This window comes from Hippopotamus amphibius, chromosome 17, assembly GCF_030028045.1.
Source record: "Hippopotamus amphibius kiboko isolate mHipAmp2 chromosome 17, mHipAmp2.hap2, whole genome shotgun sequence".
In the NCBI taxonomy this organism is placed as follows: Eukaryota; Metazoa; Chordata; class Mammalia; order Artiodactyla; family Hippopotamidae; genus Hippopotamus; species Hippopotamus amphibius.
The window spans coordinates 56864134-56876265 of record NC_080202.1 but is presented as its reverse complement, the minus strand read 5'-3'; the positions used below and the strand labels follow the sequence as shown (position 1 = coordinate 56876265).

At 61.2% G+C, this 12132-nt stretch overlaps 2 protein-coding genes across 6 annotated transcripts in view; one reads left to right on the top strand and one right to left on the bottom strand.

Annotated features, from left to right (window-relative positions):
- ITGB4 (integrin subunit beta 4) overlaps window positions 1–5315 on the top strand; it is a 31877-nt gene extending 26562 nt beyond the window's left edge. For 2 of the 5 annotated variants that reach the window (XM_057714104.1, XM_057714105.1), the window contains 10 exons: window positions 17–199; window positions 291–422; window positions 1545–1739; window positions 2267–2503; window positions 3237–3386; window positions 3898–4086; window positions 4165–4320; window positions 4403–4567; window positions 4662–4772; window positions 4881–5315. In XM_057714104.1, the coding sequence (XP_057570087.1) occupies window positions 17–199; window positions 291–422; window positions 1545–1739; window positions 2267–2503; window positions 3237–3386; window positions 3898–4086; window positions 4165–4320; window positions 4403–4567; window positions 4662–4772; window positions 4881–5020 (1658 nt within the window). In that variant the 3' untranslated portion in view covers window positions 5021–5315. Of the gene's footprint in view, window positions 1–16; window positions 200–290; window positions 423–1544; window positions 1740–2266; window positions 2504–2650; window positions 2810–3236; window positions 3387–3897; window positions 4087–4164; window positions 4321–4402; window positions 4568–4661; window positions 4773–4880 lie in introns of all 5 variants that reach the window. The other 3 variants (XM_057714108.1, XM_057714107.1, XM_057714106.1) reach the window with 3 other exon arrangements.
- Window positions 5316–5424: 109 nt separating this feature from the next.
- Window positions 5425–11318, bottom strand: GALK1 (galactokinase 1). Its single transcript, XM_057713869.1, is given in 11 exon segments — window positions 5425–5575; window positions 5672–5834; window positions 5938–6088; window positions 8369–8550; window positions 8656–8791; window positions 9000–9119; window positions 9564–9753; window positions 10447–10670; window positions 10673–10742; window positions 10745–10917; window positions 11309–11318. Coding segments are annotated over 11 exon segments (1491 nt in total). The 3' UTR covers window positions 5425–5503.
- Between the last annotated feature and the right edge of the window lie 814 nt (window positions 11319–12132).

The window sequence follows — 12132 nt, the reverse complement described above, 5'->3', positions numbered from 1 at the left end:
GCTCTCCCTGCCCCAGGACCCATCGGGCCCATGAAGAAGGTGTTGGTGGACAGCCCCAAGAAGCGGACACTGCTCATTGAGAACCTGCGGGAGTCCCAGCCGTACCGCTACACGGTCAAGGCTCGCAACGGGGCAGGCTGGGGGCCAGAGCGGGAGGCCATCATCAACCTGGCCACCCAGCCCAAGCGGCCCATGTCCAGTGAGTGGTGGGCAGGGAGGCACAGGGTGGACAGGGGCGGCGGGCAGGAGGCCGAGGCTGGGGCCCTGGCTCAGCCCCTCCCACCCTGCAGTCCCCATCATCCCGGACATCCCCATCGTGGACGCCCAGAGCGGGGAAGACTACGAAAGCTTCCTCATGTACAGCGACGACGTGCTCCGCTCCCCGGCCGGCAGCCAGAGGCCCAGCGTCTCCGATGACACTGGTGAGTGGGCCTGCGATCCCTGCGAGGAAGTGGGGGTCCTGGGTAGAGGGTGGGGCCATCACTGGTATCCAGAGAGAGCAAAGGGGCCAGTGAGCTCTGGGCATAAAGGTCACGCTAAAAGTCCCCTCTCAGCCCCAGACGAGTATCTGCAAAGCCCACGGTTCGGCAGGCACCATGCTAGCTCTGGATACAGAGGGGACAAAGCCGACGTGGACCATGTGAATTGTGTGCCCGTCTGTGTGAGGACAGGCAGACAGACGTGCTTGGGGCACACGCACACAGGCTCGTGCACATGGAACTGGAAACACAGTTTTGAGGCTGGTACACAGTTCACCAGCTACGCCATGGAATCTGGCCACCCCCCAGGGGTAGGGCTACGGGGAGGAGGCAAGCCTGGCCCAGGAGCCCCAGAGAACACCTGGCTCTGGGGCTCACAAAGCAGTGTCTCCCCACACTGGCCCTGCTCCTCCTCCCTCCTTGATTCCTGTACAATGTGATGCAAAGAGCCCTCGACTGGGACTCTGGGGGACTCAATTTTAGCTCTGGCTCCACTTCAGGAATTCAGATGAATCACTTACCCTCTTTGTGGCTCAGTTTTCTGACCTGTGAAATGGGATGCCACTCACACACTACCATGAGTGAAAATCCTCCAGGATTTGTAATATTTTCTTCCATCCTTGCCTGTACCAGCCTTCCACGGGGTCAAGCTTGGGTTTAAGGAACCCAAGCCCAGGGGTCTTGAGGGTTCTGAGGCTCGGAGGTAAAGAGCACCTGGTACCAATCAGGTGCCCCAGCTCAGCTGCCTGGGAGGCACTGGGAGGCAGGCAGGGGAGCCCTCACTCCCTCCGCTATCCAGACGGGAAACTGAGGCTCAGAGCAGGAGTCCTCACGGCTGGCGACAGAGCCAGGGCCCTGGTCCTGGGGTCTTCCCTCGCCAGCTGGGGCCCAGCCTGCCCTCTTCCACCTCGGGCTGAGGGCCTCGCCTGCCGCCGGGCTCCCCTGCGCACACCGGGATCCCAGAGAGCCGGAGGACGGGCTCACGTCGCAGCGCCGCCGGCCTCCTCCGCCCCGGCCCCTCCGCGCCCCCCGGCGGTGCCAACGCGGCCCTTCGTTGTTCCCAAGGCGGCGGCTGGAAGTTCGAGCCCCTGCTGGGGGAGGAGCTGGACCTGCGGCGCGTCACGTGGCGGCTGCCCCCGGAGCTCATCCCGCGCCTGTCGGCCAGCAGCCGGCGCTCCTCCGACTCCGCCGAGCCGCCCCGCGGGCCCCCGGACGACGGCGCCGCCGATGGGGGCGCGCGGGGCGCAGGCGGGGAGGGAGGTGACCGGCCCGCCCTGACCCGTACCCACCTAGGCTCGCTGATTTGCTGCCTCTGGGGTCCGGCCAGAGCCCACCGTGGCCGCCACCCCAAAATCAGGGGACTCCAGGGCAGGCGTTGGAGCTCTCCCCAGAGCTGGATGCCCCCAAACTTCCAAGTCTGTTGTGTGCAGGGGGCAGGCCCTGGTGCCCAAGGAGACCCTCAGAGGCCTCAGGGGACCCGAGGGCAGGCGTTGGGGCTCTCCCCAGGGCGGGACTGACTGCAGGGGCAGTGAGTCCCCGGCTGAGGTCAGCGGCCATCCGTGGTGGCATCCTGCCAGGCCAGAGGACTTGAGTTGCAGAAGCCTGGGGGGGCGCCCCTTGGACTCCTCCAGGGACCTCTGTCCCTGGTGGGCCAAGGGAGGCTGGTTGTTTTTATGCCAAGGGCCCCCAGAGGGTAGGTAATCCCAGGAATTCCCAGGGCCGCAGCCTGCCCCTCAGGGCTCCGGGTCTGATGCGGGCCGGCCCGGTGACCCTGCTCTCCCCCGCAGAGCACCTGGTGAACGGGCGGATGGAATTTGCCTTCCCAGGCAGTGCCAACTCCCTGCACAGGATGACCGTGAGCAACGCCGCCTACGGCACCCACCTGAGCCCACACCTGCCCCACCGCGTGCTGAGCACGTCCTCCACTCTCACGCGGGACTACCACTCGCTGACCCGCACGGAACACTCACACTCGGCCACGCTGCCCAGGGACTACTCGACCCTCACCTCCCTCTCCTCCCAGAGTGAGTACCTGCCATTCCCCTGCCTCTCCCGCTAACCCTTCCTCTCTCCCAGCTCCCGTAGGCTCGGCTGCCAGCCTGCTGTCCCCTTACTGCGCATTCCCGACACACACACTTCCTGCCCCTCACTCTCGTTTTGTCCTGCCCTAGGCCTCCCTCCCATCTGGGAACATGGGAGGAGCAGGCTTCCGCTGTCCTGGGCCCTGGGGTCCCGGAGTGGGGCTCAGATGAAGCGGGTCCCCCCCTCCGGGGACTCAAGAGACTCTATAATCCTGGCTGGACAGCCAACAGCGCCCTCTTGTGGTCCAGGTAGTACAGGGGTGGCCATCCTGTGTCTGCACAGCTGTCCTGCTCCATCTGTCACCCATCCACCCGCCGCTGCCACTGCCCACGCCACCTTATCCTCCATTCCATCCACATCAGTGCTGGTGCCTAACAGCCTCTGTCCTTCCAGGGTGCCGGGCTGGGGCTGGGGCAGGAGAGGGGCCAGGCCAGTGGAGGAGAGTGGGGGGCCGGCCGACTCATGGGCTCACCCTCCTCGGCACGGTCAGGGCCCGCACCCCCTCTGAGGATATTCGGGAGGTGCTGGGTGGCCTGGACAGGGTGTTGTAGGGTGAGTGGGCCGCCTGGCCAGCGGTCAGCAGATGCTACATATGAGGGTGGTCGGGGCTGGAACCAGGACTCCTGCCCAGACCCCACCCCCCAACACCGGCTGACTGTGGCCTCCTGTCTCCAGGTTCCCGCATGGCTGCAGGTGTGCCCAACACACCCACCCGTCTGGTATTCTCAGCCCTGGGACCCACATCTCTGAAAGTGAGCTGGCAGGAGCCACAGTGTGAGCGGGCACTGCAGGGCTACAGCGTGGAGTACCAGCTGCTCAATGGCGGTGAGCGTGGCTGCTGTGGGGCTGACACACAGGGGCACCCAGATGTCAGGAATCCACCCAGGTCCCTTGAACACGAATGCCCCCCCCCCCCGACCCCGCCTTTCTGAGAGGGTCTCTCCCTTCCAAGCCCCCCACTGCCCATCACTGCCTCTTCAGATGATTCCTCATCCATCTCCCTGGGCCTCTCTCCAGATCATTCCCACTGCTAGGTTTTGGCCTAGGGACCCAGGGCCTCTGCTGGCCTATGAGATGTCTTTGGGTAGACACACTGGCAGCAGCATGACCTGGGTCCATAAACAGCCAACATGCACAGATGGGGTTTCAGGTTCCACTCAGCCCTTGTATAGTGTACAACCCGAACAACCAACCACACAGTACAAGGCTGACTCCACCTGTACCCAAACCACAGGGTGGGTGACGACCAGGTCTTGGCCACAGCCTAGGGAAGGGGTGAGCTGAGGCCGGGGGTAGGAACAAGGAATAACGCTGCCTGCCTCCACCCCCGACCCAGGTGAGCTGCATCGGCTCGACATCCCCAACCCCAGCCAGACTTCAGTGGTGGTGGAAGACCTTCTGCCCAACCACTCCTACGTGTTCCGCGTGCGGGCCCAGAGCCAGGAAGGCTGGGGCCCAGAGCGCGAGGGTGTCATCACCATCGAGTCACAGGTGCACCCACAGAGCCCACTCTGCCCCCTGCCGGGTGAGTTGCCTCCCCCACCCCCCCTGAGTTGCCCCCAATTGCCCCCACCCACCGACACCCTTCCTCTGCTGCCCCCAGGCTCTGCCTTCACTTTGAGCACGCCCAGCGCCCCGGGCCCACTGGTGTTTACCGCCCTGAGCCCAGACTCGCTGCAGTTGAGCTGGGAGCGGCCACGCAGGCCCGACGGGGACATCCTCGGCTACCTGGTGACTTGTGAGATGGCCCACGGAGGAGGTGCTCCCTGCCCCCGGGTCAGGGGGACCGAGGGAGGGGTGGAGAGGGAGCCACAGAGGCTGAAGTCATCTTTCCTGCCCAGAGCCGGCCACCACGTTCCTGGTGGACGGCGACAGCCCTGAGAGCCGGCTGACCGTGCCGGGCCTCAGCGAGAACGTGCCCTACAAGTTCAAGGTGCAGGCCAAGACCACCCAAGGCTTCGGGCCGGAGCGTGAGGGTATCATCACCATCGAGTCCCAGGATGGAGGTAGCCAGCTGCAGCCCGTCTTCACCCCCCACCCCTTCTCTGGCTATGCCTTCTCCTGGCACCACCCTCTGACTGGCCCCTCTGCCCACTGCAGGCCCCTTCCCACAGCTGGGCAGCCACTCGGGGCTCTTCCAGCACCCAGTGTCAGGAGAATACAGCAGCATTACCACCACACACTCCAGCACCACTGAGCCCTTCCTACTGGGTGAGTTGCGTGGCGGGGGCTCTTGGCGCTCCCGGGGGGAGCACAGAGCTAACAGGGGAAGCGGCAGTGGGGACCCAGGTAGACCTTTCAACGCCTCTTCCCTTGCAGATGGATTGACCCTGGGGTCCCAGCACCTGGAAGCAAGTGGCTCCCTCACCCGGCATGTGACACAGGAGTTTGTGAGCCGGACGCTGACCACCAGTGGAACCCTCAGCACCCATGTGGACCAACAGTTCTTCCAGACCTGAGCTCCCCGTGCCCACCCCCGCCCCACCTCCTGTCCCTGGTGCTGCCTCAGCTTCTCCATCCTTGGATGCCTGGTGGCCCAGCCCACTCGCATGCCCATCACAGGGCCAGGGCCTCTGGCCACAGAACAGGGGGTAGGTGTCCTCTGGGAGCCACGAAGAAGGCAGAGGTCCTGGAAGGCTCTTCTGGCTGCCCTCCTGCCCCGGGCCCAAGCCCATTTGTAACCAAAGAGCTGGGACCAGCATGACAAGGTCCCAGCTTTGTTCTGCACTTAATAAAGGATTTTGCTACCGCTTGGCTCTGCCCTGCTGGTGTTTCTGGGGCCTGCCCAGAGCAGGGGAGCAGTTCTTACACCCATCTGTTTCTGATGCCCAAGCACACATCCACCTGTGGAGGCAGGCAGGTGTCAGAGGCAGAGGTAATACAAGTTTATTGAGCACCCAGGTTGGAGGGCAGGGCTGCCGTGGGCTGTCTCGGGGAGGCCCTCACAAGCACAGCACCTTGGCGCCGTCGGCCGCCTGGGAGAGGTAGAAGGTGGCGGTCCCGCCGTACTGCTCCTGTGGGAGGGACGGGGTGGGGAGCGGGGTCTGAGCACAGCAGGGCCCTGGGAACCCATCTCTTCCGCCCAACCCCCGTCACCGGCACCTCCCCACCTGGATGTGCTGCATCACTAGGGAAGCGGCGGAGGCCTCCAGCAGGGTCACCGTGCAGCCGCCAAAGCCACCGCCGGTCATGCGGCTGCCGTAAACCCCGGGCGCAGAGAGCGCAGCCTCCACCAGCTGGTCCAGCTCGGGGCAGCTGACCTCGTAGTCGTCCCTGCAGAGAGGATGTTGGGGGTGGGAGGGGAGGCATGAACCAGCCCCACCTGGCACAGGGGACAGCCTGTGCCCAGGAGGTGCAGGGCACCCAGGGTTCTCACCTGAGCGAGTGGTGACTCTCCACCATGAGGCGGCCGAAGGCCCTGCAGTCGCCACGGCTCAGGGCAGCCGCTGCCTGGGCTGTGCGCCGGATCTCACCCACCACGTGCCGCGCCCGCCGGAAGGCGTCCTCGCTCATCAGCTCCTTGCCAGCTGGGAAGGAAAAGGGGTCAGCAGACCCGCCACCCACCGCCTCTGGGCCCCTGTGGACGTGGAGGAGGGGCACGACAGCTCCAGGGCCCTGGCCCCGGGGGGTGGAGGTACCTCCAGCCTGAGACCTGGTTCTGACCCAGCTGTGGGCAGAACCTCAGGTTGGTGACCAAGGTTTCAGAGCCGCCCCTCCTCGACTATAAAAGGGGACACCTGCCTCATTCAGGGCACAGGGATGACTGAGCGAGCAGACACACGGAGCACTCCCAGCAGGGTGCCTGGCACACAGTGGGTGCTCAATAAAAAGCAAGTTTTTTAAAATTTATTGGCTGTATTGGGTCTTCGTTGCTGTGCGCAGCCTTTCTCTAGTTGCAGTGAGCAGGGACTACTCTTCGTTATGGTGTGTGGGCTCCTCATTGTAGTGGTTTCTCTTGTTTCGGAGCATGGGCTCTAGGTGTACAGGCTTCAGCAGTTGTGGCATGTGTGCTCAACAGTTGTGGCACGTGGGCTCAACATTTATGGCTTGCGGGCTCTAGAGCACAGGCTCAGTAGTTGTGGCGCACAGGCTTAGGTGCTCTGCGGCATGTGGGATCTTTCCAGACCAGGGCTCAAACCCATATCCTCTGCGTTAAGGCAGATTCTAAACCACTGCACCATGAGGGAAGTCCTAAACAGCAGTTTGAGCCCTGGACTCTTGGTGCTTCCATGGTGAGTGGGACACAGTGCTGCCTGCAAGAAGCCAAGACAAAACAGGAAGGAAAAGTCCTGCTGGTGTTTTTGCTGGAGTAACAGTGAAGCCTCTGAGGGCCAGGGCTGCAGAGTTGGGGTACGGCCCAGGGCACCCCAGAGAACCAGCAAGCTGTCCCACTGGCTAACGCTGAAGCGGGCAGAGCAAGCCAAGTCACTACTGGCAGCCCTGAGCACCTAGGACTTCACAACTTAATTCTGGGTGCCAGAGAGGTTTTGGAGCAGGGGAGGGATGGAGCTGAGCTCTAGCTGACAAAAGTGACTGCCTTGCGTAGGAGGCCCCGCTGGGAGAAGCTGGTGTTAGGAGGCCAGCCGGCAGGCAGCTGTTAAACAGTCAGAGACCACAAGGGGCCTGATGTGGGGACGAAGGAAAGAAGGGGAAGGAGTTCAGAGACCAGAGTGGGAATGGGGACAGGGAGGATTCAGAGGTGACTCTGAAGTTTCAAACAGGAGTGACAAGGGTGAGGAAATAACAGACAAGGGGAAGTCAGGAGAAGAGGCGTCCAGGGGAAGAAGGACGAGTTCTGCTGGGGTCAGGTGAAGGCTCCAGGACCCCAGGTGGAAATGCGGGGCTGCAGGCTCCCATCTGAGTCCTCAGTGGAGCAGCAGTGCTGGCGCTCTGTGCTGGGGACAAAGCCCGGGGAGGTGTGGGCAGAGAAATGGGGCTGTGACCAAGCAGATCCGGCACTGAGAGGGAGGGGAGGGCAACCCCAGGTTTCTATGGGGAGCCCCTAGGAGAGTCTGTCATGGTGGTGGCTTGGGAGATGGGTGGGCAGATTCGGAGGATTAAGAAATGAGTAGAGGGGGACTTCCCTGGTGGCGCAGTGGTTAAGAATCTGCCTGCCAATGCAGGGGACACGGGTTTGAGCCCTGGTCCGGGAAGATCGCCCATGCTGCAGAGCAACTAAGCCCGTGCACCACAACTACTGAGCCTGCGCTCTAGAGTCCTCGGAGCCACAACTACCAAAGCCTGTATGCCTAGAGCCCGTGCTCTGCAACAAGAGAAGCCCCCGCAGTAAGAAGCCCGTGCACTGCAAAGAAGAGTAGTCCCCGCTGCAACTAGAGAAAGCCTGCGCACAGCAATGAAGACCCAACGCAGCCAATAAATAAATAAATAAATCTTTAAAAAAACAAGAAAATACAGATGTTGAAACTAACGCAACATTGTAAGTCAAGGATATTTCAATTAAGATTTTAAAGTTAATTAATTAATTAAAAAAAGAAAATACAGGTGCAGAAAAACACTGGAAGGAAATATGCCAAAATAAATGCTAATAGTGGCTATCTCTGGGAATGATCTTACGGCTTTTCTTCTTTGTACTTTTCTATATTTTCCATGGTGCATACTTAATTCTCACGTTAGAACAAACAATACTGAGATTTCAAGCAGCCCGAGGTTAGCAGTGTTAGGGGAGTGGGCAGAACTTGGAAGAGATCTCTAGAGGGGACACACACCTGGGTCAAAGCCACACCAAGGCCTCAGCAGCTCCCTCCCCGGGCCATCTCCAGGACAGAGCGCACCCAGCCAGCTCTCACCCTCCAGCTCCTCCAGCTGCACCTCACGAAGGCTCTCCTTGCCCAGCGCCCGGGCCGCTTCTTCACACTGGCGCCGCCGCAGGGGATACTCGCTGGAGCCCAGTGAGTGGCGGACGTTGGAGTTGGTGATGAGCACGGCCAGCTTGGGGTCTGACAGCGGCACCAGGCTTGTCTCCAGGGACCTGGGATGGAGATGGTGCAGCAGAGATGACAAGGCCAAGCGTCTGCCGCACATGCTCCATGCAGGAGTTCCTCCACGGTGGCAGGGTACAAGGGAAGCCCCTGACCTGCAGTCAATGAGCAGCGCGTGGCCTTTCTGCCCCAGCAATGCGATGAACTGGTCCATGATGCCACAGGGCACCCCTGCGAAGCTGTGCTCAGCCCGCTGACACACCTGGGCCCGGGCAGCTATTGTCCCCGAGTCTGCGGCACAGGGTGAGGTAGGGAGGCTGGGGCCCAGGAGGGGGCACTAGGGGTGGGTGGCTGGGAGCAGCAGTAGCTCCAATGACACTCCAGGGAGATTCCTCAGCCCTCCACCCACCCCCCACCAAAGCCACAGTTGGGGTAGGAAGCTCTGATCACAAGCCTCAGGGAAGGAGGGCTGGGTTGGGGGCTGGGGTCTAGGAGGTACCTGGGCAGAGCTGCTGCAGGAAAGTATATGTGGCCACTTCCAGGGATGCTGAGCTGGACAGCCCACCCCCCAGGGGCACTGAGCTGACCACCACCGCACTGAAGCCAGGGAGGGGGGCAGCTGCAGGGGAAAGAATGGATGCTGGTAAGATGGCCATCTGGGAGGAGGAGGAGCACAAGAAGGGCAAATGTTCGGGTACAAAGGGAGGCAACTGCCTGGCGGCTGCTTCCGGAGCATGTGTCTCAATTGTCAGAGGCCACCGACCTGCTGGGCCAAGGGGTCCGCCGCCCTCCATCCTCCCACCATGAGGTTCTTGGGATGGGACAGTCTCCTCGTTCTCCTGGTTTAGGGCTCTGGAGACCAACGGGCTGGGGTTTGAATCCTGGCTCCTCCAATCATGCAACGGGCAACCTCGGGCAAGTTCTAGAACCTCTGGGGCATCAGACTCTTCACCTGCGCAGTGGCGATGCTTGCCCCTTACATGGCCACCCCGTGGTGGATGAGATGAGCTAATGAGCTTTGTGGCTGAGAGGCGAGAACTTGACCCAAGCCTGGGCCCCATACCTGGGTAGTGCTGAATCACTCCCTTGACATAGTTGGCCCAGTGCGGGGTCCCAGGCTCCAGTGGCCGTTGGGTTGTGGGCAGGGGAAACTGCAGCCGCCTGGGCTCGTCGGCATCTTCAGAGGTGGTAAGGAGGGAGACAAGCCCATCCGCCCGGGGGCTGCCCACCAGCACGGTCACAAGCTCCAGAGCCTGGCCGGAGAAACAAAAAAGCATGCAAAACTTCCAATACCAAGGGCACCGGGACAGACAAGGAGGTGACCTCCAGGCTCAAAGTGAAGGGAATGGGGAGTGTCTCAGGGAAGAGCCTGCGTGCTCATCTAGCCTTAGGGGCTTGCGTCCTACCCTATGGGTCTTCAAGGGCAGGGCCAGGGCCGCAGAGTGCAGACCTGGACTCTGCCCTAAGCGTGGGCTCCTGTCTGTGGCGCAAGGCGGAGAGAGGGCTCAACAGGAAGCCAGAATCAGAGGAACTCCTTCTGACGCCTTCTCATTTGGGAAGCTGCACAGCGGGACGGACATAACCCCCGGCTAAGGCAGCCGCGCCTCAGCTGTGTAACCCTGAGCAGATCTCTAGCCCTCTCTGAGCCTCCATTCCCTCCCCTGCGAACCGAACGGGCTGGACCAGAAGGCTAAGGGCTCTTCGCCCCGGTCTACCGTTGGGCCCCCTTCCGCATTCCCCCACAATTTGAGGGGGATCGCGGAGAGATGGCGAGGATCCCTCCCAGCTTCCTCCCGGCTTCCTCCCTCCCAGCGTAGGACACGCCCCGTCCCAGGGGCTCCCCCACGAGCGCGCCCCCCCCCCCCCCCACTCTGCTGGAGAAAAGTTCGCAGGGGCCCGCCCAAGGGTGCGCGCGGGGAGATGGCGCCGCCCGCCCAGTCCCTCACCATGGGCAGCACCAGGCCCTGGTTGTAGTCCGTGTGCTCCCCGATGAGGTTGACGCGGCCCGGGGCCGACACGGCCAGCTCGGGCTCGGCCCCGAACTCCTCCAGAAAGGCTCTCCGGGCCTTGGCCAGCAGCTCCCCAGCCTGCCGCTGTTCCCGAGCGGCCATGACGCTCAGCCCGCGGCTCCGCCGGGCGCAGTCGGGTCGGCGCGGGATGCTGGGGCGGGGCTGCGCGGCGTCTGCCCTCGGAGCTGCACGCGCCGCCCCAAACCGGGCCGCGCTGGCCCGGCCCCGCCCCGCCCGCGGCTCCGGCCCAGTCCACCCGCGGGGCGCGCGGGGCGGGCCGGCGGCGGGCTTTGGGAAGGAGCGTTGGGCGCCCACCGGGGCGGGCATTGGCCTGACTTGGAGTGCTGAGCTGCCCTTCCCTGGCCCTGGTGCCCCTCTCTGGGCCCAGACCCATCCCCACCCAGCCATCTACCCCAGCCGGCCTCCAGCACACCTGGGTTTCGCCAAGGGCTCTCCTAGGTCCTAGAGTCCTGCATCTGTGAGAGGTCACCAGCCCTGATCCTGAATCTCTAAGAGGGTGGCGGGACAATCAGTGTAAACAGAAATTAAGGAAAGCCAAGTTTGCTGGAGTCACTTTCTACAGTCTCCTTTTCTAGAGTGGACCCGCTGTCCCAGCTCCTAGCCATGGAGGAGTAAGGGGGGTGGCAATGGACAGCAGAGGGCCCAGACCCTCCTGGAGGGACCTACCCAGCTGCCAAGGTAGGTTGGGCTCTTGGCCCTAGCAGCTGTTTCCTCAGCCCAGAACCTTGGTCCCAGAGTCTGGTGCCCAGGGTCTGACACTGGCCACCTCCTCTCTCACTAGCCCGCATCCTAAACTTTCAAGCTGTCCCCAACTCCTGCCTGGATGCCTGTCCACAGTTGGCCACCCCATATGAAACCTTGGAGGGGAACGGCTGAAATGTAAGCAGACTGTTTGGGATTAGAGTGGGGGCTTTGTGGAGAGCTGTGGATAGGGTAGCTTGGGGTCTCCTCAGGGGGTTGCCCCAAGAGCATTCAAAAGTCAGCTCCGAAAACTCCTAGAAGTAAACATAAGGGGAAACCTTTGGGACCTTGGCTTAGTCAATGGTTTTTTGGATATGACACCCAAAGCACAAGCAACAAAAGAATAATAGGTAAATTGTACTTCATCAAAATAAAATACTTTTGTGCATCTAAGGACCCCATCAAGAAAGTGATAAGACAACCACAGAATGGAAGAAAATATTTTCAAATCATATGTTTAAGGAACTTGTATCAAGAATCTATACAGAGTTCTTACAACTCAACAGTAAAAAAGACAATTTAAAAGTGGACAAAAAAAGAAGGATGGTCCAGTGGGTAAGACTCTGAGCTCCCAGCGCAGGGGACCTAGGTTCGCTCCCTGGTCGGAGAACTAGATCCCGCATGCCACAACTAAGAGGTCTACTTGCCACAACTAAGACCCGGTGCAGCCAAAGTAAATAAATAAATATTAAAAAAGAGAAAAAAATTTAAAAAGATTAAATATAAGGCCTGGGGACCCATAAAGAAAAGTTTTGAAAGCTTGAAAAAAATGGGCAAAAGCTTTGAACATTTTTCCAAAAAAGATGTGAAAAGATCCTCAACATCATGAGTCATTAGGAGAATGCAAATCAAAACCACAAT